Here is a 23,166-nt window from a genome sequence, read left to right as displayed (position 1 = left end):
TGCCAATCACAGCACAAAAAGTTACTGGATTTGTTGGTTAAACCAAAAATTAAATAAACAAATCAGCAGAGGGATTTATTTCACAATATTTTGTGGAAAAAAAAATCACAAAATTGAATATCAAGAAGGCCCTTGCTTTATTGCAGCCTCAGTCCTGCTGGTAACAAAACCCTTAGTCAGCATTTATTATATAAAAACTATATGAAGTGTATTTGTTTTACATTTTGTGTGTTTTAATGGAATAATGGTGGAGATGTTTTTCAGACATCTGTGAGCTATTTTAGTGTGAAAATTTCATGGAAAGTCTAAGGGGGGGGGGGGGGGAATTAAAAAAAAATACTCCATTTGCAATAATTGCTGCCCCTGCAAACTTCAGACAGATAATGGCCTAAGAAAGAGAAAGTGGAACAGCTCATTTTACTTGTACACAAAGTGCTGCTGGGGGATTGTAGGGTGATTGAAGTTTGTACATGCTCCAGTTTTCTCACCCAATGTGGTCACACCAAATTAAACATGGAAAGAATGTCAGAAAGCGAGGGATATTTCTCAAGCTAAATAGCAAGTTGTTCATACAAATACAAACATATGCATGAGGTACCCACAAAGAAAACAAAGGTTGCATGCATGTAATGTGACATGGAGGTTGAGTTTCATTGTCCTAATAGACAACCGCAAACACTACCACAATTAATCAGTGCTTGCTTCGGCGTAAAATACAGAGTATGTTTCATTATGCTTTTTTATTTTCACTTGAAGTATTTTAACATCTCTCACTGCTGAGATCAACAGAACATGTAAACAGAATATTTTCCCAAGTTCAATAATAGGAAAAGAAAGTAATAAACAACAACAACAATAACAAAAAAAAAAAACAGGTACAGAAACATTTTAATGTAGGCTATGCATGAGGTGCTTTTTTTGTGTATGCTTATTTTGGGAACAGTTTGTGTATGCTGGTATGACTACGTGCGTGACGATTTAAACAAATTTAATAAATATAAAAAGAAGGACATTACACTTTGGTCAAATAATATTGAGCAGAGCTGAAAAGGTTAAAACGGCTTTCCAGAACAGAACTCAGCTGTGCGTTGCAAGACAGTTCATGACACCACAACACACACAGCTTGAAAGGAAATTCGGCACAAAAATCTTTGTCACATTCAAGACATTTGTTACACGCAAATTATAGTAGAGACTCCAATTGTTGAACACATCTTCCTCAAGACACCATTGAAGTTTGGTTGAACTCCACATGTTCAAGGTTATTGTTCTTTAAGCAATGTACACAATATGGAGGCACACCCTGTTGCTCAACCACATGTCCAAATTGGTCAAACTGTGGGGGTTTTACCACTTGTTGTCTGCTGTAAGTATGTAGGGCGTTTGATGCGGGGTTTCCTGCGCTTGGGTTTGCTCCTGGCCTTTGTGAGCTGGACCACAAAAAAGGACAGGACAACCATTGCGCCCAAGAAGGCAAACACTGGGATGGTCTGGCCGACTTCTTGGTTGTAACGACCAGGCATTATTCCTGTGTACATCGGAGGTCAAATGTCACAGGATGCATTTTTAGATTAGAGTAACATCCTTTTTTTTTTTTTTTTTTTTAAATCTCGGAAGGTGCATGTTAGTATTATGCTATAAATAAATTAAATTGGGTCCCAAAAAAAAGGGGAAAAAATGAAAAAAGAAACGAATGGTATCTATGTGGCGGTGTTATAAAACTTTCAGCAATATGTAACAGAACACAAAGGGGGCAACAACACATATAGACAGACAATCCTTACAAGCATGTATGCTTTATGTTTTGAGTAAAATGACTATTACTGCAGCTAACTGGCTCAGGTGACAGACTCCTTTGTTTTTTATCTCTATGTTTGACTGTATCATACTACCCACCAGTGGTCAATGTGGCTACAACAAGAATAAGGGCTGGAAGTGGATTAATGGCATTTCAATTGGGAAAGATGATTTCAAATGTGAATGTGTTGAATTTCAAATGTGACCATGACACAAGTTTAACTGCAGTACCATCTCAGACGTTTACTGGGGTGATGAGCCTTATTCCAGTTGGTGATGAGATTACGTTACTTTTTAAACTACAATTAAAGGGTTTCTAAGAAGGATTTGTAACAATTTGTATGTAGGAAACACTTGGTCCTGAAAAGTAAAAAAATAGAACCATTACTCACCGCCAGGGATGTCCCAGGCCCCACTCTCCCCAGGGGATAGAGGTCGGACCTGGGGACGGTAAGGCCTCACATTTGGCAATGCCACCTTGTCCAGATCCACAGAAAGAAGCTTCTGGTGCTTCCATAGGTTACTAGAAGCAAAGAGAAGAACACACACAGAATAAAACATCACATTCTGAGCTGTAACCACCTCTATACTTAAGAGTTAGCAGTGTACAGAATGGAGACAGTCCATCAATGGATTCTTGACATTTGCCTAATTAAAAGGTAGCATGCATCTAACGGCACAAGGACCATTACATACGTATGTTCCCGCTGTGACTTATCATAATATCGACCATCCATAACAAAAGAACTTGCGGAGCACTAAATCAACTTCACTGTGTCGATGAACGTCACTGGAATATAATCAATCCCACCTTGGCGCCGTCTCATTGAGTGGCTGCGGTTTAGCCCAAGAGAGATGTGGACAGGCTGGTAGGGGGCGGGGCTTTGGGTTTCCAAGATGAGCCTCCAGAACTTTTGAATAGCGATAAAGATGATTACCTGTCAAAAAGTGAACGAAAACACCTTGATGATCAGTCGGATTTTTCCTCATCTTTTCAAAATGATTTGTCTTTTGTCTATAAAAAGACAAAACCAAATTAAATGGATAAAATCGATGTATTTCCACTACTTACCCTCTAATCTCTGTGGCATTGGGTGCTCAGTCCCTGTGGGTGGTTGCATCCTACTGTGGGAGTGACTGAGGCTGGGAGGTGTCATACTGTAGGATGTGTACTGAAGTAAAGCGTCTAATAGCCAGAAACACTCTGAGACAACAACATACAAAATAGTTGAATATGGGCCAGAGAAGCTTGTTAAATACAGTACATGCAAATAAAAGATACAATACAGAACAAATAAAAGTTACCTTTTTGTCTGTGGCTGTCATCTAAACAGTTTGAGTCACCGTACAGAGCAATACGTCCTCCCCCATCAGATGGGGTTTGGTACAGCCCAAGGATGGGAACCTTTTCCACCACTATAGTCTCCTGCTTTAACACCTCTAAACCTTTGAAAACAAAAAGCATACACATTGGATTTTCACTGATAGGCAGCCTAGTTAAAACATGACAGCTGCATAACAACATACCTTGGTCCTTTAGGTTCTTGGCAATTACTATTCCATCTTCAGGGAAACGAGCTATGCTGCAGCCTGAGGCATAATACACTGCCGGGAAAGAGACAATAAGATTCATTTGGTTTTATTAATAAAAAAACAGTATAGATGTACAGCTGAGTAGAGCTAGACAAAGATGTGTGTATATTTATTACTGTCATGATCTGCCAGAGTGAAGTCGCCCTCGTACAGCCCATCACTGAAAGCCATCCCCCACACTGAAATCAGATCATTCAGTGCCGGCACATTCGCACCACCTGTGTCTGGCATCCACCATTGTCTGCAAGTCAGGACAAAAAAATTAAAATAAATAAAGAGCGAGAAGAACTTGATACAATACAATAATACATCTTCACTTGCATAGCGCTTTCACAATGCAGCATGATGTTTTGTGACCTGGGGACCAGTGCTACAGAAAAAAACCTGAGATTCAAAATCGGTTCCAAAAAAAAAAAAACCATCTAGAAAAGCTTACTGCCATCTGATTTGAAATATTGTAAAACATTGTTGCCCAATGACATAATTAACTGTAATTTGAGTATGTGTTACTTCCGAGTGTGAATCAAAATGGTAATCCTTTACATTAATCAGTACCCAAAAAATATCTCTCAGTTTCAAAACTTTTGGTGACCCCTGTACTGCTGTGTTTTTGGTTTTTTTTTGACAAAATTTGAAAACGGCTCATTGAGTGTTAAACTAGCTTTGTCAGCATATCCTTTCAAAGCTGTAAAGTCTATTTTTAACTGTATGTAATCCCTTCAATGCCAGAAAAGCTTTGGTGGAATGGTGCAACAAGGAGACCTAAGTCTTAAAATCTAACAATGTGGTAACTATTTTGTATCGATTATGAAACGCAGCTAATCGTGTAAGATTAATACTGTCTAGGTCAGTAAACTGTCACAATTCAAATAGATTTACTCCAATATCAACCACGTTATAGTTGTGGGCAGCAGTTAAGAGTAAGTAGATATTACCTAGTGTTTTCGTCATAGAATTTGACCTTCCTCATGACAGACGTGTTGTACCAGTCGCTGAAAATAATGAGTGAAAGCCCATTGTCAATGTCCCTCCTCAGTTTGGTGATCTCTTCAGGGAAATATTCCTCCTCGCTGTCCACCATCAGCAATGTGCCTAGTCAAAAAAAGACAATTGGCCCACATGTTTGTCTCTCATAATTCTCTAAAGCTGTAGCAAATGTTTTGGCCAACATACTTTGTGTCGAAATGTTTTCAAAATATCTACTAATCGCAAATTCTTTCAAGTGTGGTCAACACCAAAGTCTGAGGATAAACAGACTCCATGATTGTGATTATGTAGTGGAACCGATTAGAAAGCGACATGAATATCATCACTTCGTTGCTAAAATAAAGAAAAGAAAATATAAATAAAATAATATTATAATAAATAAAATATACCCTTTTACTTTCTAAATCAACATTTCCCCCTTTTATATATTTGTCTACATGCAAGCAAATAACTGACATTATTCAGAACAAATTTAGTTTTTTTGAAATTTAGTTCTGGAATTTCCTTTTTTTCCTCCTGCTACCAAACAAGTTTTCAGACAGTTTTTTTTCCTCCATCTGTCCATCCATCCGTCCGTCCATCCATCCATCCACACCACAAACACTATTGTGTAATGTTTATGGAAACTTGCCCCAAAAGACTGGCTGCTCTAATAAAAGCCAAAGTTGCTATAGTAGAGCCTAGGGGTGTGCATATTTATGCAACCAGGATTTTTGTACATTTTCAAATGTTTCTTCTTGGAAAATTCAGGGTTGGGTTTTTTTTTTCCAAATACGTTGTCGGCTCATAGTTAAAGATGGAAAAAGTATTGAGATCGTTGTCTTATTTTTGTTTTTTAAATCACAAAAACCTGGTATTTATAGAGGGGTGCGTGTACATTTTATAATTATTATAAGTACAATGTTAAGCTGTATTCTTACCATATTGGCTGGCATCAAAGCAGGTGATAGGAGCGCCCAACACTTCAACAAAGTACCCCATGCTTCTCAGGTGCTGGTACATGTCACGAAAATTTGTGTGAATGTGGTCACCATTCCTAGGAAAATAAATGATTCGAAACAAAGCATGGTATTGAGTTGTCTCAGAATTAATATCAACTCAAATCAGAGTTGCTGGTGTGAAAGGTAGAGGACATTTCGATAGTTAACATGCACATACCAGTCAAGTGGGTCATTTTTCATTCGGAGGTTATCACGTGGAAAGTAGCCAGGTGGGTAACGCAGGTTGTGGTACTGGTCCCACAACACTCTTTTACTGCGTGGAGGAGTCTGGACAATCTTCACCTTAATGGGCAGTTTCACTGTGGAGGTCAGTTCCCCTTCCACCTCCGACTGACACGTGATGGATAGATATTAGTACAACTTTACAATGCATGCACATTCGTACAAATGACAAGGGGTGTCAAGGCAATGACAAAAACAAGTGTGGGTTCACAGACTCACGTCATTCTCTGCAGGGGATGCCACCGTCACCATAATATGGCCTTGGGCAATCCCTTCCCAGGATGCAGCTTTCTTGGCAACAGATATGGAGACAGCCAGGTAGCCAGCCCATGGCCACAACACAGATGAGTATGAGACGGCCACATCAATATAATCCCCATTCTGAGGAAGGTAAGGCTGCCAAATAGGCTGAATGAGAGACATCATGAAGAAAAATCAGGTCAGGTGCAGTACAGTGCAGTGTGAAAGATTTGATTTGAGATTTGCGTTCACCTTGTCCAGAATTCTGCCTGTGACACCCATCCCATTAAGAATAGTGACATTAACAATGGTGGGCATTCCTCCATAGTAGATGGGCTGAGAGCAGTAAGGCCACATGTATGGACACTCAGTTAGGTCAATGTAGCTGGGAGAAAGACTGAGAGCAGAAAAGACGCATTATTTTTGATGGACTGATTTTGAATGTATTTTTCTAATATTAAAATAAACACACAAAATTAAAGTTAGTAAACAGCCATGACTAGTACTTGAGTACATTGCGGGCTGTATGTGGAAACATTTGATAATTTATTGATGCAGCAAAATCAGAACAGCCCAATGTCAACTCAAGTTTGAGAGACAGCTGCTCTGGGAAACTGGGCATATGTTTAATATACAGGGGTTGGCTCTTCACTTTGTAATGTCACAAAGTTAAAACTCTTGTCGTTTTGAGGATCAGGCGGGACGCTTCGAGAGGATGAACGAGCAGGAATGTTCCAAGAGTGGTGAATGGATGAAAACACAGACTAGTATGATTATGATTCCTCACAAGCGTGAGTGGGAAAACAATCTTCTGATGCATTCTACTATACATTAGATTTTAGTAAAACAGTAAACACCACAACACTTTTCATTCCGAAACTCAATTCAGGTCTTTTCTGTTGGTCACCTAATGCGACGGGTGTTACCTGGCCTGAGGTTGGTAGCTGTTGAGGATCTGGTAAGCTCTGATCAGGTCCAGTTTCCCATGACCCTGCTCGAACATGTTGACTCCCGGCAGCCTGCGGGCTGAGGCGATCAGAGCTTGTTTCATAGAGGCTGGGTTCACCAACTCTCGATTCAGCACAGTACTGAAGAACAGAGGACAGGTACATATTGTGTGACTACATTGATGTCAGATTCTAGGTATTTCAAAACAGTGGAAAAAAACAAAACTAGCATGAAAAAGCTGCTTCTTTAAAGGGAGTGGTAATCTCCATTGTCTCCATGCTACACTGCACAGCAGCTCATTACTGCAACTCATTTCTCATGGGTTTCACAAACAAACCAATACTGGTTAAACTGGTTCAAAACTCTGCATTCCCACAAGATCTCACCACAAAAATCATCATAATTATCATCATTACATACAACGACGACAACAAAACATAAACAACTTTCATAATGTATTTTGGATGGTAGATACTTGTTATTAACATATTTGCACTGCATCAGTGATGCCATTGCCCTCTGCATTTTAGTGTTTACTGCATACACTAAGAATGCCATTCAACCAATACATTTCATTGGAACAACCTCCCTTTTAAATTTTAACTGAACCTGTAAAAGATGGGCTACAAATTTAATAAAGTAAGAATTCGATGAGCTACGTCAATGATAATGCACATCATAAACTAAATGAGCACAGATCAAAACAAGCATAAAAAGAAAAACTTGAATGAAAGGTAGTTTTTGATATTCACCTCGCCAGAAGTGTAACAGCTCCAGCCACCACAGGAGAGGCGACACTGGTGCCAGACAGTGATCGGCATCCTTCCTTCAACCCCGACCCCCGAACACCAGAACCGTAGGTGACAATATCGGGCTTCACCCTGCCGTAGCCCCCTGGCAGCTCCTGCACAGAGTGAGCGTGAGGAAGATATAACACACAATGTTGCGAGACTTGCTGCTCTTGTTACACATGCCGCTCCCCCAAAGTATTGTAAATTACAGAATCAATACATTTTCTGTTTATGCAACACAGTGGATAGATTTTAAATAATAAAAAGACCAAGACAGATAAGAAAATGGAAGGACAACTAAAAGCACCTTCGTCCAAATTATTGCTGATGCAGTCTATTTAGAGTGACTTTCTCAATTTGATTAAAAAAAAAAAAAAAGGCTAAACTCCTGATCAAAGTGAAAATTTTAACTACCTAACCTTATTGCATGACAGTTAAATTACCGACATATGACTTAAAATATATAGACTATAAATATGACTTATAATATATAATAAGTGGAAATACCAGTGCTCCTGCAGACACTCACCCAGGTAGTCATGCCTCTGGATGAAAACCTTGCAATGTTGTCTTCAAAGTCTATGCCCCCTACTCCAATTACATCCATCTGGTCTGCTGGGTTGTTGAGAGTTCTAACAAAAGATGTCCATGTTATTTTCATGTCACGTGGCAGGAATGACCAGCAAGCATTCTGAATTAATACCCCTATCTAGTTTAAGTATTGGGGGTCATGTCCTATGTTTGTATGTAACGTATGTTTATATGTTTGTAAGTATCTATGCATGTATGTATGGATGTATGCATGTATAAAGCATGATTTATTCAATATAGGGACTAGCATACCCATACAGAGGTCCGTCGTTGCCAATTGCAGAGACCATAATCACTCTATTGGCAGTGAGCTCCCACACCTGTAAAACAAATGGAGAAGAAAAATGAAAATTACAGACACATCATAATACAGTAATTGCAGCATTCAGCCCAAAACTCTGTGACTGAGTCATGAAAATCTTCCAGCAGTTTTCTCCTGTGCAGTCGCAAAAATTCTTGTTTCCATCACCTCCTTTGTAAATACACCGCAAACAATTATTAGGCACTAGCCAATTTTCTTTTTTTTTAAAACAATTTATTTTATTTTTTTTTATTCTACAGAGCTCTCATTTAATCCAAAATGTTGTTAAAGCTCAGCTAGTATATTTAAGCGGGTAAATCACTCTCAAGAAGTGTTTGCTCATAAAATTATTTGCGCGTCAAATTAAACACTACATAAAAGTGAAGAAAAATAATGTGCTGGGAAAAAAATCAAAATGAAAAAATATTATAAATATTATAAAAATGAACAAAGAAAACAAGAAAAAAAATAGGTGAGCAGGAATGATGCTTACTTTGACTTTTTTTTTATTTTTGCTTTTCAAGGTGGAAATGTCATCCGAATTAGTGACGTTTTAAAGACCAAGGAATAGCTTCTTGGGTCAACTCTGTGGTGTGCCACCATAGAGGTTGTGTCTCCTGGGGGGTGGTCAGAATATAGTTTTATTTTATTCACTCTAGAGTGAGAATCTACACAGACAAGACAGGGTTCTATTTGCCTATATTGTGGTTGCATAACCATAATGTGTTCCTATCAATAAATTCGTTGAAATGATTCTGAAACATGTTAACCTCCTGTCATCGAGGAATAAAGGCATACTCAGAGGTGGGTGTCTTCCAACTTGAATATTATGATAGATTACCTGTTTTTCAATTCAATATCTACTATATCGTGTCTGACCTTATCAACAAACGGGTGATCCATGAAGTCAGGGCCTCCAATACTGAGGTTGAGAACGTCAATCTTTTTCAGGATGGCATAGTTGAAGGCATCAAGAAACCATGATGTGTATGATACCTGCATGGTAAAAAGAGACAAAGTGGAATAAATAATAACACCTAAATCTCTATTTTACAAGGACTGGGGTTCAGAATTTGGGAATTGCGTTAACCCCGAATGCGCGTTGTATAGAAAGTCTTTTTTTTTTTTTTTTTTTTTTGAAAGGCATTTTTTTAGGCGCTAACGGGTTCTTTGTTACATTAATTCAGGTCAGGCATGTTGTTGGGCAGCCAAAGGAGTCTGTTTGCTCCACACACGTCGGAGTCTGTTGACATTTTACCTTTTAACCCTGTACATTTAGCCCTGTACATACAAATTGTCAAAAAGATTTAACAACCCAACTTCTTATTATCTAACGCCTTTGAATTGGTCACAGAAATTCAATCAATCACTAGCGCTAAGGTTTACGCGTTAGTCATCTAGCTTTGTACAGTCGTTATATCATCCATTTAAAATACTACCTAAAAATGTATTAATGACAAAAAGAATTGGGGTCCATGACCAAACCTCGTCAGACAGAAGGTTGCGTAAAATCGAAGCGAGTAAAATTGAGATTTAGGTGTAACACACAATGACTTGTACTTGGATTTTATGTCGATAAAGATGTGGAAGAATCTTACTTATCATTACCATGGAATGAACAGATATACAGTGATCCCTCGCCACTTCGCGCTTCACCTTTCGCGAATGCGCTACCGCGTAGGGTTATAAGTGATGGAAGAACGACGTTTAAATACACACTAATAACGTGGGCGTGCCTCTAAGCAATGTGCGTCACTGCGGACATGACTAATTTCAAGCGCAGGAGGTGGCAGCCGGCCACACACGATGGAAGAAGCACCAACTGGTGCAGAAGAGTCGGGACACGTGACAGTAACACACGTTTGTTTTTTTTAATTACTGTAAAGGTACAATACATGCACAGAACAGTATGGGAATGGGTAATGTTTACGTCGAGTAAAAGTATTGGGAACGGTTTAAAAAACTTTAATGTTGTGTACTGGACCATAATGCAACAGGAGATTCATGCGCAACCGTGACTCATTTTGGTTTCGCCATGCATGATGTCCGCCGGGTTAGTATAGTGTGGTAATTCTGAAGGTAAACACACTGCATTGCACTCTTTTAATTGACTTGCAATACATCCACGCCCTCTAGCGGCCAATAAGAAACACCACGTTTTGGGAATTTTAATACAATTATGTTTAAATTTCTAAATAATGCATATATCATTTCTACTTCGCGGATTTTCGTTTTTTCCTGGGTGGTTTTGGAATGCATCTCCTGTGAAAAACAAGGGATCACTGTATAGAATAATTTGAAGCATTTGAGTTTAACATTCCTTAAGCACAATGGTAGTGATTGTCCAACCATCCATTCTTTCTCTGTATTGCTCATCCTCACTAAGGTGTCCTACAGCCTATCCCAGCTAACTTTGGGCCCATGCAGACAAACAAGCATTTGCATTTATATTCACACCTAGGGCCAATATCCCATCGTCTATTAACCAATCAATTGTGCTTTGGGATGTGAGAGCAGACTGGAGAACCAAGAGAAAACTCGCACAAGCACAAGGAGAACATGCCAATTCTGCGCAGGAAGGCCGGACGCCTGATTTAAACCCATGAAATCAGAACTGTGTGGAAGGAGCCATTTGGCCGCGGTATAATACAATAATTTAAGGTTTTTACCTGGTTGTTTGTGAACACTCTGAAGATGTGAAGCTCTGAGTCAGGAGCGAAGCCCTGGCACTCTCTCATACTAGCTATCACCCCAGCTACAAAAGTGCCATGACCCAATCCTGGAGAAAATGGGGAAGGAAAAAAAAAAGGCTGATTTAACAATTTTTCTTCCAAGTCGTTAAAACACGTTTTCAATGTTTACCATCATCCAGCGTCTTCTCATTGGTCCAGTTGGTCCTTTCCTTCACATTCTTAAAATGTGGGTGTTTTTCACTTAGACCAGTATCAAACACCGCCACCTTCACGCCAGAACCTGCACGACCACACACAGACAATGATAATATCAACACCTTAAATTTGGATGCTCCACGTGTCAGTCACTTTTGTCCTAATTCCAAACTGTTCAGTTTTACCAGTGTGTCCCATCTGCCAGAGTACATCTGCCTGCAGGATCTGGGCTACATGGCGGGGGATGGCTCGCAGAAGGCGCCGACTGGAGTGGCGCCCAGTTGAATGCCAAAAACCCGAGGCCAGTGACAGACTGGTCCTTCGAAAAGGCCGGGATGATTGCCATGACTGCCATTTTTGCATTTTGTCAGTGGTGTTACAAGATGCAGCTGTTTCTGGTGCTGGTGAAACAAAATGAAAAAAAAAATTGTGCAATAATTCAGTCCTCAGGCAATATATTTGTGAATCATTACAACTGTTTTAATTTGATTTTTACATGTTCCGATTTCTCAGTCCAGATGAGCATTTGAGCAAGTCATCTCGTTTCCTCTATCTCACAGTAGCAATATTTAAGTTAATAGTTCCATAACTAAAACATATCTTACCAAAGTCATTTAGCAAACAACAGCACAACTCAACTGCGATGCTCGATGCCTGTGGGGGTTTCTTTAATAATTCGTCTTAACCACTCATACAGTATCTTTGTGTCTTTGGAAGTAATCTTGTCTCAATTTATGAGAATAAGCAAAAACAGGCAAAGAAGCATATTGATTCAATTTTTCCAACTAGTATGGTCTTTAGTCTTAGTAGTATTTGTTTTTTTTACATTAAATGACAAATAAATTCCACACAGTCACAGTCTAATTGTCAATTAGTTGATTATTTTTTCTGAGTATTATCCAATTGAATTCTATACTTTTAGTTGCAGATGTCAAAATACTTAGCTACGGTTTACTAATAATAAATCATGAAAAATAAAAATATTGTATGTATTGCAGCCCACACTGCTGTATTTTCTCCAACGTCAGGCACAAGGGGTACCCCACTGTTCAGGCAAGTCCCACCACACTAACTCACTTTCTGCCTCTGTGAGTGAGCAAACACAGACATTCTCTGCCACCCCCAAACACAAACATATTGAGACACACATTCACTATCCAAAATCAACACACTCAGACTTGACGTGTGTTTGGTCCTATTTTAACACTTTTGGGAAATTGCATCCTTTCCTTGAATAAACAGGGTCAACATCTGGCATGTTTTCAGAAATGCACTATGCAAGCTCCATTTATCCAATCATTTTAAATGAATATTTTTCACCCATTTGCACAGTATAGTCATACTTACAAGGAATGTATTTAAGCGAACGGAAGACTTTGCGTTGTGGAGTGACTCTCTTGATGTAGGGGTGGTCTTCTAAGGTCAGCAGACTGCTGGGTGAAGCTTGTCGGATGTGGACCAGATCAAAGTCACTGGGGAAGTCAGAAGCTGGGTTTTCCCTGGGGACAATGTGCCACTCCAATGCTCCATCCTTTGCGTTCCGTAGGGCACTGCTTATGTACAGGCTGCGTGCTTTGGCCGAGAAATACCCCGTGAATGCCACAATGTACTCTGGAAGCAAAGTGTGGAAAGGTTGCTTTAGGAAACATATGTGGTGGTCTTAAATTCACATTTCAAGGAAGAATATTAAGCACATCATCTCCTTCGCAATGCAGCAATGCCTTAGAATGTTTGAGAAGAACAATTGTTTCTTACCATGCTCCACCACCTTGGAAGAGAATTCTAGTTTGAGAGTGAGATGTGAGCAGTTAGAGTTGGGAGACTCCAAGTAAGGGCTTTGACCAGGGTCAGATTTTCCCTCTGTCATTGGCTCCATCCCCACTACAGGCAGGAAGCCTGCAAGCATGGTAATCCACACTGGCAGTAGGAGCATTTTGCGTGGTGAATCTGCACAGATTATGTGTTATCCCTATGAAACTCTGTTGCAGTTTTTAGTTTTGAGCAGTTAAAACCTGTTTCAAGGTCAGGGGAATGAAACTGCATATCTGGTCCACAGCTCCAAAAGTGAGTCCATCATGAAAGCGTTCTGAGCAGCTAAAATAATTTCTTTCTGCGTTTTCTCTCCATGGTGCTGGGCTAAGGTGGAGTTCAGTGACACCGCCAGAGTGGGAACACAGCTGCCATGCTGAGAAAGGAGGGGATGTGTTCAAAAAGCTGGAAGAATAGGAAGATGGCGGGAGAAGCGATGAAGATAGAGTTGACATTTATCAACGCTGTCCTTTATTTAAACCTGGAGAAAAATGAGAAAACAAAAGTCAAGCTACAGTGAAGTACGGCCAAAATCCAATGCATTGGAAAATAGAAAATGCTTTTAACATATTATTATTACTTATGAATGATTATTTCAGTGTACTATGTTAATATATTTATCAAATAAATATTGATGACGTGTGTGTGTGCCCTCCCTAGAACAAACAAAAAATAATACTGCTGATATTTTGAAAACAGTACAACTGGCTTTTAGTAATTCAAAAGTCTGTGCCCATGGGTTCGTTCGCCTTTACCAATTCAAGTGTAGTAAAGAAAGCAATCTATTCAATATTAATCAGATCTCAAGCGTCCAAGTCAACAATCAAAATATATAACGTTGCTGAGAAATTCGATTGGATAGTTGATGCAAAGACAATATTTTATGTTTTTAATTTGTGCAATGTACCTCTTGTACAAATGTCTTCTTTGGCATGCAATTTTTCAATTTCTCATATCTACTATTGCTGCTAAAACAATGCAAATTCATCCAACGTGGGGATAATAAAGGTTATATTTAAAATATTTATTATATTACGGCACTATTCTTTTAAGCAGCCCACTCTTTTCAGGTGTGAGTTGCTCTCTGCTGTAACGTGGTTCCAGCCAAACCTGTGTGACAAGTGCACTCTATCACACAAGCACTTATTTTTGTGTCTTGCAACTGTGTTTAATTACCTTAGCAGTAAGCACAGCTTCCCGTCTGATCATTCTACTTACAAAAGTGTCGATTTTTCACTGCTGTTAAGGCCATCATTAGTGACATTGGATGCATTAGCTATCCACACGCATATAGTACGTAGCAGAGGTTTTGCAAAATAGTATGTAACAAGCATTCCCCAATCGGAACAGTGGGAAAACAGCGAGGTGATGTGGGCGTACAATTTGGGCATTTTTGTCACGCTGAGTAGTGCGCATGGAAGGCAATACAATGATGGAATCAACATGCATTACTTAGATTGAATGGTAGGGTCCAAATCTCTACCTTCGGGCAAATGCATACCTAAAATTCAATATATTGTCTATACCATGCAATTGGGCTTGGAGTGTATCAAGTCGGTTCTGTCGACCGCAAGCATTGGTCGAACCACAAGCCCATGCCTTAAAAAAATTGTTTTTTTTTTATTTATGAGCTAATGATATATATCCTACTATCACTACTAAGAACACGCCCTGTGGCGTGTGTAGACTTCATACTATTATATTGTTTTTGTTTGTCTAGTAATGCTTGTATGAATGGCTTTTAATTGAAATGGGTGCATCTTACAAATTAGTGCAGCTCATGTTGAACAGGCTAAAACGCCTTGTCAGAGTTTGTTCAAACACAATTAAACTTGGGAGGAAAGCGGGATCTCACACTAAATTTTAGCCATTGACCTGGGTAACAATTTGACACTTTTCACACAGAGGATCTGACCGCAGGAAATAGGTATTCATTTATGTGGTGAGTTTTATGATGGTGACAAATCAGGCCTTGAGTATAGTATTTGTACTTGTTGCTTTATTCCACCGCGGTAACAAACAGGAATGTGTTTGTGGGGTTTCTATCCGTTTTTTCTTTCCATTGAAAATTACTTCCCCAGCAGTCTTGGTTATGCAGGAATTAAAACTTGCAGCTCAACATCTGCATCGGGGAAACGGGAATGTTGGTTGTTTTAATAAGTGGATAGCTCATTCACTGGTTCCTGCTCGGGGCAGGATCTATGACTAGATAACAATATTGCAGGGTTGTAAAAATAGGCCAGCGGTTTCAGAGAAGAATGGCAATGCCAGGGGCTGGGAATCACTTGTCTTAACAACAAATTTAGAAAGATGGCATCAAAGTCAAGCCAACTGCGATTTAATAGCAAGATTATAAGATATAGATGATCAACAGAATTATGATGACATTTATTGGCACGGTACAAAACACGTCGGAACAAAAAGGGAAACAAAGAGTTCCAAGTGGACCTAAGTGCATGACTTCCAAAGATTTAGTTATACTAACTTAAGTTTGTTTACTTCAAAGCAATCCAAATACACGCACACGCTTTGGACTATGAAGGTGTTGTATTTAATGAACATTACCATGTAAGAACTGTTAAATCGTTTCTAGTATGGTTGAAATAGAAAATATCGGTTTGCTCGGGAAAACAAGAAATCAAAACAAACATCAAATACAATACCTGCATCATCCGTGTGAACATCGCAACACTTTCCAAATGAAGCAAATGTTTAAAAATACCACGTACACTGTAAAATATGTCAAGAGATTATAAACACTGTTAAATTAAAACAAAAGTGTGCAGAGAATTTTGACCCAGCAGACTATCACATGTATACCATATGCTAGCTAGCGTAGTAGTCTTTTTCGGGAAACACTTCATGAAGCGATGACAATCTTACTCACCGAGATAACAATCGGAGCTCCCATTTGTCCCATTTGGGGTTGTATTATTTACCTTCCCTTTCGAGACGCACAGTTGCCGTCTCGGTTCCGTGTTTGTCTTTCCTTGGACAAAAGCTAACAGCAGTTGTTGTCTTCAGCCACAGACGACTGACGTCTCGTCAGGATTGGCTGCCAGATCGTGAGAGATTTTTACGCATAAACTTGATTCGTTTCCCCGTATTCCAATATTTTTGTAAAGACGGGATATAATAATACACTAGATTGTCTTCTTATTAACATACTATAAAATAACAATTATCTCATTTTAAGCGTCACTCGTGTGTCGTTTGGTACAGTGGGACCGTCACTATATCCTGTTATGCAACGGATCTGGCAACCCAAGCATCTCCAGTGACGGTCATTTCGGCATGTTGATCGTTAGTGGGCGCTGTTTCACAGTATAAAAATTCGAGTGTTAATTTAAAGACACGTTGTTTCGTATTAGGAAACACAAGCAATTAATATCCCGTTAACGCGTGATTTTATTGCAATCAAAATAAAGGTGTACCTAGGAATAATAATAGTTTCTTTTTTTTCCAAGTATAAAGCAACAACTCATATCAAGTTGTTTTTTGATTAAACAACCACTGAAAGACAAAGAAAAGACAATGGTAGAAGAATCAACACTTTATCGCTTATTTATACATCATATAAAAAATGAATGCTTTTCGGTAAGTGCTGTCTACTTCATTTAGGGCATTGTCATTTACACCAACTCAGAATGACAACATCGAAAAAAGTACTGTTGTGTTGACATTTTTGCAAGACTAACAAATTTATTTATTCAAACAGCATACATGTTCTCATGTATTCAATGTAGATAACCAACTCGAGAGCTTCAAATGATTTTAGTTGTGAATTGTTATATTCTGTGAGAAATCAATCTTGTAAGACCTGATGGACATGTTTTGTGAAGGAGTTCTTCTATCATGAGGTGCAGTACCTGCAAAATGAGGCATCAACAAGCTGCCTCTATGTCGACCGAGTGTATTGATATCAGTACCTATGATAGCCTCAATTACTGTATTATAGAAGGCAAAAAGATTCAGAACAGATTTCACAGGATAGCACAACTTGGTGTGTATAGGAAAAATGAAAATAACAGCAATAGAATGAGAATGCTTGGAAACGCAAGGAACCAAAGATTTACAGAAATACTGAGGTCAGCTAAAATGGCTCAGCTAAATTCCAGTATGTTAAAAAAAATTCACAAAAGCCTATCTAATTCTTTGTAGATCACAGCAACATTTTCATTAATGAAATTGTAGCAAATCATAAGAAAAAAAAAAAAGATAGACATCAAGGAATGAAACTGCTTGTACAAAAATCAGTTAACTTTCTCCACGAAGTGCTTTGCGAAAATAAACAAAATAACAGCATGAAATTTCTCATTTGGGAAACATGTCAGACTACACATTAAATCATATTAAAGTTTAACAGTAAAAAATGTGTTCAAATAATTTCTGTCAAATGTAACAGCTTTCTAGGTTTAATATTAAATTTACAGACATTCAATTAAACTTAAACATATAGTAAACAGATGAATTACAGAATATTACTTTTCATTTGTTTTCTATTCAGCATAAAATCACATGTAATAATAATTTCTTTTTAAAGAAAGAGGAGTTGGAGTATTGTTGTATCCCCGGTGCACTTTTCTTTTTTAATTACTGTTCTGATTTACACCAAAATTCAGTTTACATCGCCGCGTAGGAACGGCTCAACGTCGTAAACTGAGGACCCCCTGTATTTTTAGTTTTTAATATAAGCTTCAGTCCAACCTCATGCAGTCTTTGTCTTTGCTTTCATTTCTTTAGTGTCTTGTTTTTGCAACAAAGTGGTCTAAACGTATAACTGGCAGGTGCAACTTGCATGGTTAGTCTCATCCATACTGTGACTAATAAAGGGACAAAACACAAGTTAAATGGCCTCATAACCTTGAGAATTCAAAGTTACTGCAGCAGGAAGGAGCACAAATTACAAATAAGGCACTTGAAACAGGACTGTGGGGAGGAGGTGAAATCACAGATTCACAATCTTTTGGAGAGTCAAAAAATATTAGTGCTAAACTGAGCAAATATGGCAAGATGAGACAATCTTAAAGACAAAACATGTCTTGATGTTGGCCTTTTGATGTTGCATTGATGTTTCTGCAAGTCTCCACTGGCCACTCTCCAAGACGGATACTACATAAATTCACAGCAATTGTCATCAGTCATGAGGGTGTGAGGGAATGTTTACCCTCCTCTTAAGTAACTTCATTACCTAGATCTCTGTTCAACAGATCCTCATGGAAGGTCATTTGTTCCAGTGACCAACTGAATGGAGACTGTCCACAGTAATAAATAAATACATGTCAAGACACACGAAATGACAGAACAAAAGGAAAGGAGTGCTCCATCCTGTTAAGTAGGATAGGGGCTTAAGTATGAACAGATGGACTGAGAGATGACAATGATTTGGTAAAACATCGTAAAAAAAAAAATGCTACGCAATGTTTGTCCTTCCAAATTCAGGGATTATAATATTGATACAGTCATGCTGGCAGCAGGTACTTTCTCAAAGGCTTTTGACCCATTTTCTGAGTTTCTTTCAGGGGGCAGGAATACCTTCAGTATGTCTTTTTAACAGCCGCCCCAATAAGTTAGGTGTCAGCCATTGTACTGCTGCTGATAGCGTCTGTTCAACTCACGCAGCTCTTTTTCCCGAACGCGACGAGCTTTGTTGGATTTGGTTGAGCGACTGGAGCGTGTGGACTGGGCCGACTTAGTGCTGTGGCAGCGAGATGACGCCCGCTTCAGCAGGTTCTGAGATATACAGCGTTGTAGGTTCTTCATGGAAGAGGCAGCAGCCATGCTGACAATCCAAGGGTGCTTGAGCGCCTGGCCGGCATTTAGCCGTGCGCTAGGATCCACAGTTAGAATCCGCTCCACAAAGTCTTTGGCAAGGTTGGACACACTGGGCCATGGCTGTGGAAAGAAGAAATGCGCTTTTAACTTAAATGAATCACAAGTAAAACGCAACTAAATATGCTCTGAAGACATGTAGTGTTTGTGGCATTAAACAAAAGTGGAGCCACAGAAGTTTAGCAGATCCGCCCAGAGTTCTCAGGTTGGGAGGTTCAATTCCAGGCTCTAACCTCCCTGTGCTTGCATGGATAGTCTTCATGTGGCCCGGTTTACTCCAATTCCAAAAACATGTTTCTATGGTTAATTGAAGACTTTAAACACTTCCTAGGTGTGATTTGAATTTGAGTGCGACTAGTGGTTTGTCTATATGTGGCAGCACAAACTCACTACAAGAATAATGTCCAAATATTATTAATATAAACGTGGTACTGAAAATGTGTATGCCAACAATGCAAAAGTTCAAACTAAATTAGAGACTTTGCATTAAGATTAATACAGAAACCCAGGCCGTTATGACACAACTACATTACGGAAACCATTAAAAAAAATCATAAACAGCTAATATTATCATCACTTGTAGCAATAAAAAGAAATCAAGCAGAGGTCACCTACAGCTAGTGTTGCTTTACCAAAACTTTTACTGTCCAGTGAAAAGCTTGTCTCTTAATTGTTTTTCTTCAAGTTAAAAACAAAAAAGCTTTTCACTGAAAAGTGACAAGACGTATCAACTTGTGCCTACTTTGACCCGTAAAGCAAAGCTTTGTGGGAAACATACAGCATGGTGAAACAACACTGAAAATTGTGTAAATGTGTTGTTTGGCGACTCCTCACCTCTCCAGAAAAGCTGTACTTCCCCTTGAGGATCTGCCGATATAGCCTCATACGGTTGTCATCTTCAAAGGGCATGGTTCCGCTCAGCAGGATGTACGAGATCACCCCCAATGCCCACATGTCGACGGCATTTGTGTAGGGTTTCCTCACCAGGATCTCGGGGGCAATGTACTCAGGTGTGCCGCAAGTGGTCTTCATCAGACACTCGTCACCCTTTTTCCTGCTGTTGGCCAAACCAAAGTCAGTGATGATGATTTTGGAGTCGGCGCCAGGGTGGTAGTACAGCAGATTTTCAGGCTTCAGGTCTCGGTGCGTGATCCCCAAAGTGTGGAGATACTTGACGCCGTCCAGCACCATCTGCAGCACCCGGGTGGCATCTCGCTCCGTAAAAGAGCCGCGAGCAATGATGCGGTCAAACAGCTCCCCTCCGGTGGCCAGCTCCATCACCATGTAAACTCGCTCGGCCGTCTCAAAGACCTCCATTAGCTGGATTATATTGGTGTGGCGAACCCTTCGAAGAACGCACAGCTCGGACTCGCAAACTTCCCTTCCCTCCCTGTACCGGGTCTCAATCATCTTTATGGCGTACGGCTGCCGAGTGCTCTTGTGCTCCACACGTACAACCCGGCTAAAACTCCCTCGACCTATCAAAGCTTTGATGTCGTACTTGGCTGTGACTCGTGGGTCAAACTTGGCTCGGTATTTGGCCACCTTTTTTCGCTGAGGGTCTGACACCTCAGATGGGTTTTTAGGGATTTGGGCGGAGGCAACAGGAGTGGAAGCTTGTCCCTGAAGAAGCGGTGGGGAGATGGAACCTGTCTTGTCCCCTCCCCCACCACCAGCCTCATCAACCTTGCTAGCCGTACCATCTCCTCGAATGAAGTGCTTGTAGATGTCTGTTTGACGGGGTGGATCCACCTGGGATGAAAATACAGAGTCACTCCCATGTTAAACATATGAGCTAAACAAACGTGCAAAAATCTCAGTCATGAATTACTTAGGTAAGGACCCCTATAAGTAAATTATATTTACATGTTGCCACTGTCGCACTTCTTTTGTTTGTTTTATGAAACGGTGTTAGATAGAAGCTATAATGGACAACCATTTATTAATTCATCTTCAAATCCTGAATGGTGACATTTATGTCAGTTTGAATATCATTACAGTGTCACAGCCACTTCGGGCTCTGACAATTAAAATGGGAGTCCATAACAATGATTTATTAATCTGTCCTTGTTGCTCACAAATGAATTTCAGCGAGGTTGACAATGGTGATAATGAATTTCATTTTAATAGCACTATTGTTGCTGTTGATGGTAACAATGATATAAATATGGTTACAATTACAAATTAACACCCAGACTTCCTTTCCCTAGTCACTTTGTCCAGCTCAGAATAAAACTAACGACTAATTCTCTGACCGTATTAACAAAAAGTTGGACCTGTTTATTGTTAGTTGTGCATCTGTACCTAATCAATTGTCTAGTGGGTGCAGTTTAAACAATGCATTTTACTGACCTTTTTGACCAGGTCCAACTGAACATCCCCTGGAGGCTCAGGGAGGACCTTAGTATTCCTGCACCCCATCACATAACTCGGGGACTCAGCCCAGCCAGCCACGCAGGCCACCAGGAGCCCTGCTTCATTACAGCATCAGCCGACTCAACGTCGCCCAAGCTGTGCCTCGACTCAGACGGAGGGTTCATGAATCGAGCTGGAGTCCCGATCAGCTGGCATCAGCAGTCACTGATCTTGTATGCATCCGATCCATCCACTAATGCAAAATGTCATTACTGCAGTAACACAAACATGTTGGCTGTCTCCTCCCTTCAGCAGATGTTATTACTCCATGTCACAATTTAGATCAGCCATTGTGACTGAAGATTAGACCTGACCTTCATGTCAGACAAGCTAATAATTTGAAAACTTCAGATCAAATTGCATGGGGCACAAAATCCACTGACAATAGAAGGGTGGAAAGCCCTGGGACATCAAACATCAAACTCGAGCTGATTTGCCTTTAGGACAAGCAGATACTTTGCAAAAGCTGTCAGAGTGAAGATGGGAACTCTGTAAAGTAGAACATAATACTGTTAACATCACTACACATCACGAGTCCGTCAGTTCTGTGATATTTAACAACAAACGGTATATGATGTACTAAAGTTCAGATTGCTTGTAATGTAAAGAAACCACTTTCATACTAAAAAAAATTGTTATTATTTTTTTAAATGTATGTCACCCCTCTCAAAGAGCAACATGCAAGTGTTGTACGTAAAATAGTCTGGTGTAAATTTAATTCCACAGGTGGAGGCCACATTATCTGCAATCGTTTTCTTGTGTACTTTGTTGAGAAGTACTTCCAAAAGTTTGTGTTGGGCGGGCCCTTCTGATGCTCAGTTTACCGCAAGCAAAAACCCAGATTCTGTATTTTTGATAGAATTGGTCAGTTCAACGTTTTCCGTTCATGAATCTGTACAGAAGGTTGACGCCACATGAAAAAATGAAAGTTGATTTCTCACCTTATTCGTGTTGAATAGGGATAGCGAAGCTGAGCATGCTAACTAGCATGCTAGCAAAAGGGCAGGACTCCCAAATTTGCCAAATCCAGCCTCCTCACCCCACTATCACTCAGCTGGCCTCTCCATTTTCAACTCGCAAACTTTTTTTTCCCCAAAAAAATATCTTCAAGGTAAAAGTTTCAAAACTCCTCAACCCTGTGAGAACAAGGGTTCGGCTAAAATTGGCGTTTGGTAGTGTCCTTCGCGAACGTTGTCAAGTTTTAAGTTTATCATTAGACCTCGCGAACTTCACTCGTCGGATGTTTTTCTGGTCGGTGTTTGTCGAGCAGGACCACCTCCTCTTGGCGAGGAGACACATAAACGCACTCAATTTTCCGCTCTATATTTTCAAAATAAAGCATTTTGGAGGGTGTTGACGTTGGTAAGGCAGATGTGGTAATTTACGAGGAACTCACTGTGAATAAGGACTCGGATCCACTTGTTATTGTTGAATAAAAGGGAAAAAAAACTATAGAATACTTACACACAAACGTATATGGTAAAAAAAAAAAACACAAAAAAACTAATCCATCAATCTGAATCTCAAAATCCCAACTACCACTGACTGACTTTCTGCAGACAGATGCTGTTGGTCTTTTTTTATACTGTGTCATCTGCTTGGTTTAATAATAATAATAATAATAATAATAATAATAATAATAATAATAATAATAATAATTTAAAAAAATACAACCCTGTAAGAGATTTCTGTTTTCAAATGAGTCGTCATTCCAATAAAATACTCAAATACAGATTACCGGAACCCGATTT

General features: G+C 39.5%; 2 protein-coding genes across 3 annotated transcripts; both read right to left on the bottom strand.

The window, feature by feature from the left end:
• Positions 1-113: 113 nt before the first annotated feature.
• Positions 114-16,227, bottom strand: mbtps1 (membrane-bound transcription factor peptidase, site 1). Its single transcript, XM_049724283.1, has 23 exons — positions 16,056-16,227; positions 13,115-13,649; positions 12,707-12,970; positions 11,545-11,760; positions 11,334-11,444; positions 11,141-11,250; positions 9,351-9,467; positions 8,423-8,490; positions 8,109-8,211; positions 7,541-7,692; positions 6,767-6,928; positions 6,093-6,237; positions 5,820-6,008; positions 5,536-5,708; positions 5,298-5,413; positions 4,326-4,482; positions 3,507-3,631; positions 3,325-3,402; positions 3,103-3,243; positions 2,870-3,001; positions 2,609-2,735; positions 2,190-2,320; positions 114-1,528 (listed from the first exon to the last, which is right to left on the bottom strand). Exons 2-23 carry the CDS (start codon positions 13,290-13,292, stop codon positions 1,332-1,334), a joined length of 3,192 nt encoding a protein of 1,063 aa, XP_049580240.1. The 5' UTR covers positions 13,293-13,649; positions 16,056-16,227; the 3' UTR covers positions 114-1,331.
• A 479-nt stretch (positions 16,228-16,706) lies between these two features.
• Positions 16,707-22,711, bottom strand: pskh1 (protein serine kinase H1). 2 transcript variants are annotated; one of them, XM_049724286.2, is made up of 4 exons: positions 22,357-22,711; positions 21,353-21,904; positions 19,835-20,752; positions 16,707-19,063 (listed from the first exon to the last, which is right to left on the bottom strand). In XM_049724286.2, the coding sequence occupies exons 2-4, from the start codon at positions 21,419-21,421 to the stop codon at positions 18,746-18,748; spliced, it is 1,305 nt and encodes a 434-aa protein (XP_049580243.1). In that variant the 5' UTR covers positions 21,422-21,904; positions 22,357-22,711; the 3' UTR covers positions 16,707-18,745. The 2 variants fall into 2 exon arrangements, with proteins under 2 accessions (XP_049580243.1, XP_049580244.1); XM_049724287.2 differs by having other exon boundaries at positions 21,353-21,608.
• Between the last annotated feature and the right edge of the window lie 455 nt (positions 22,712-23,166).

The sequence above is a fragment of the Syngnathus scovelli genome, chromosome 6, assembly GCF_024217435.2.
Source record: "Syngnathus scovelli strain Florida chromosome 6, RoL_Ssco_1.2, whole genome shotgun sequence".
NCBI classification, from domain to species: domain Eukaryota; kingdom Metazoa; phylum Chordata; class Actinopteri; order Syngnathiformes; family Syngnathidae; genus Syngnathus; species Syngnathus scovelli.
The sequence above is the reverse complement of the archived record's forward strand: the minus strand, read 5'-3'. Positions and strand labels throughout refer to the sequence as shown.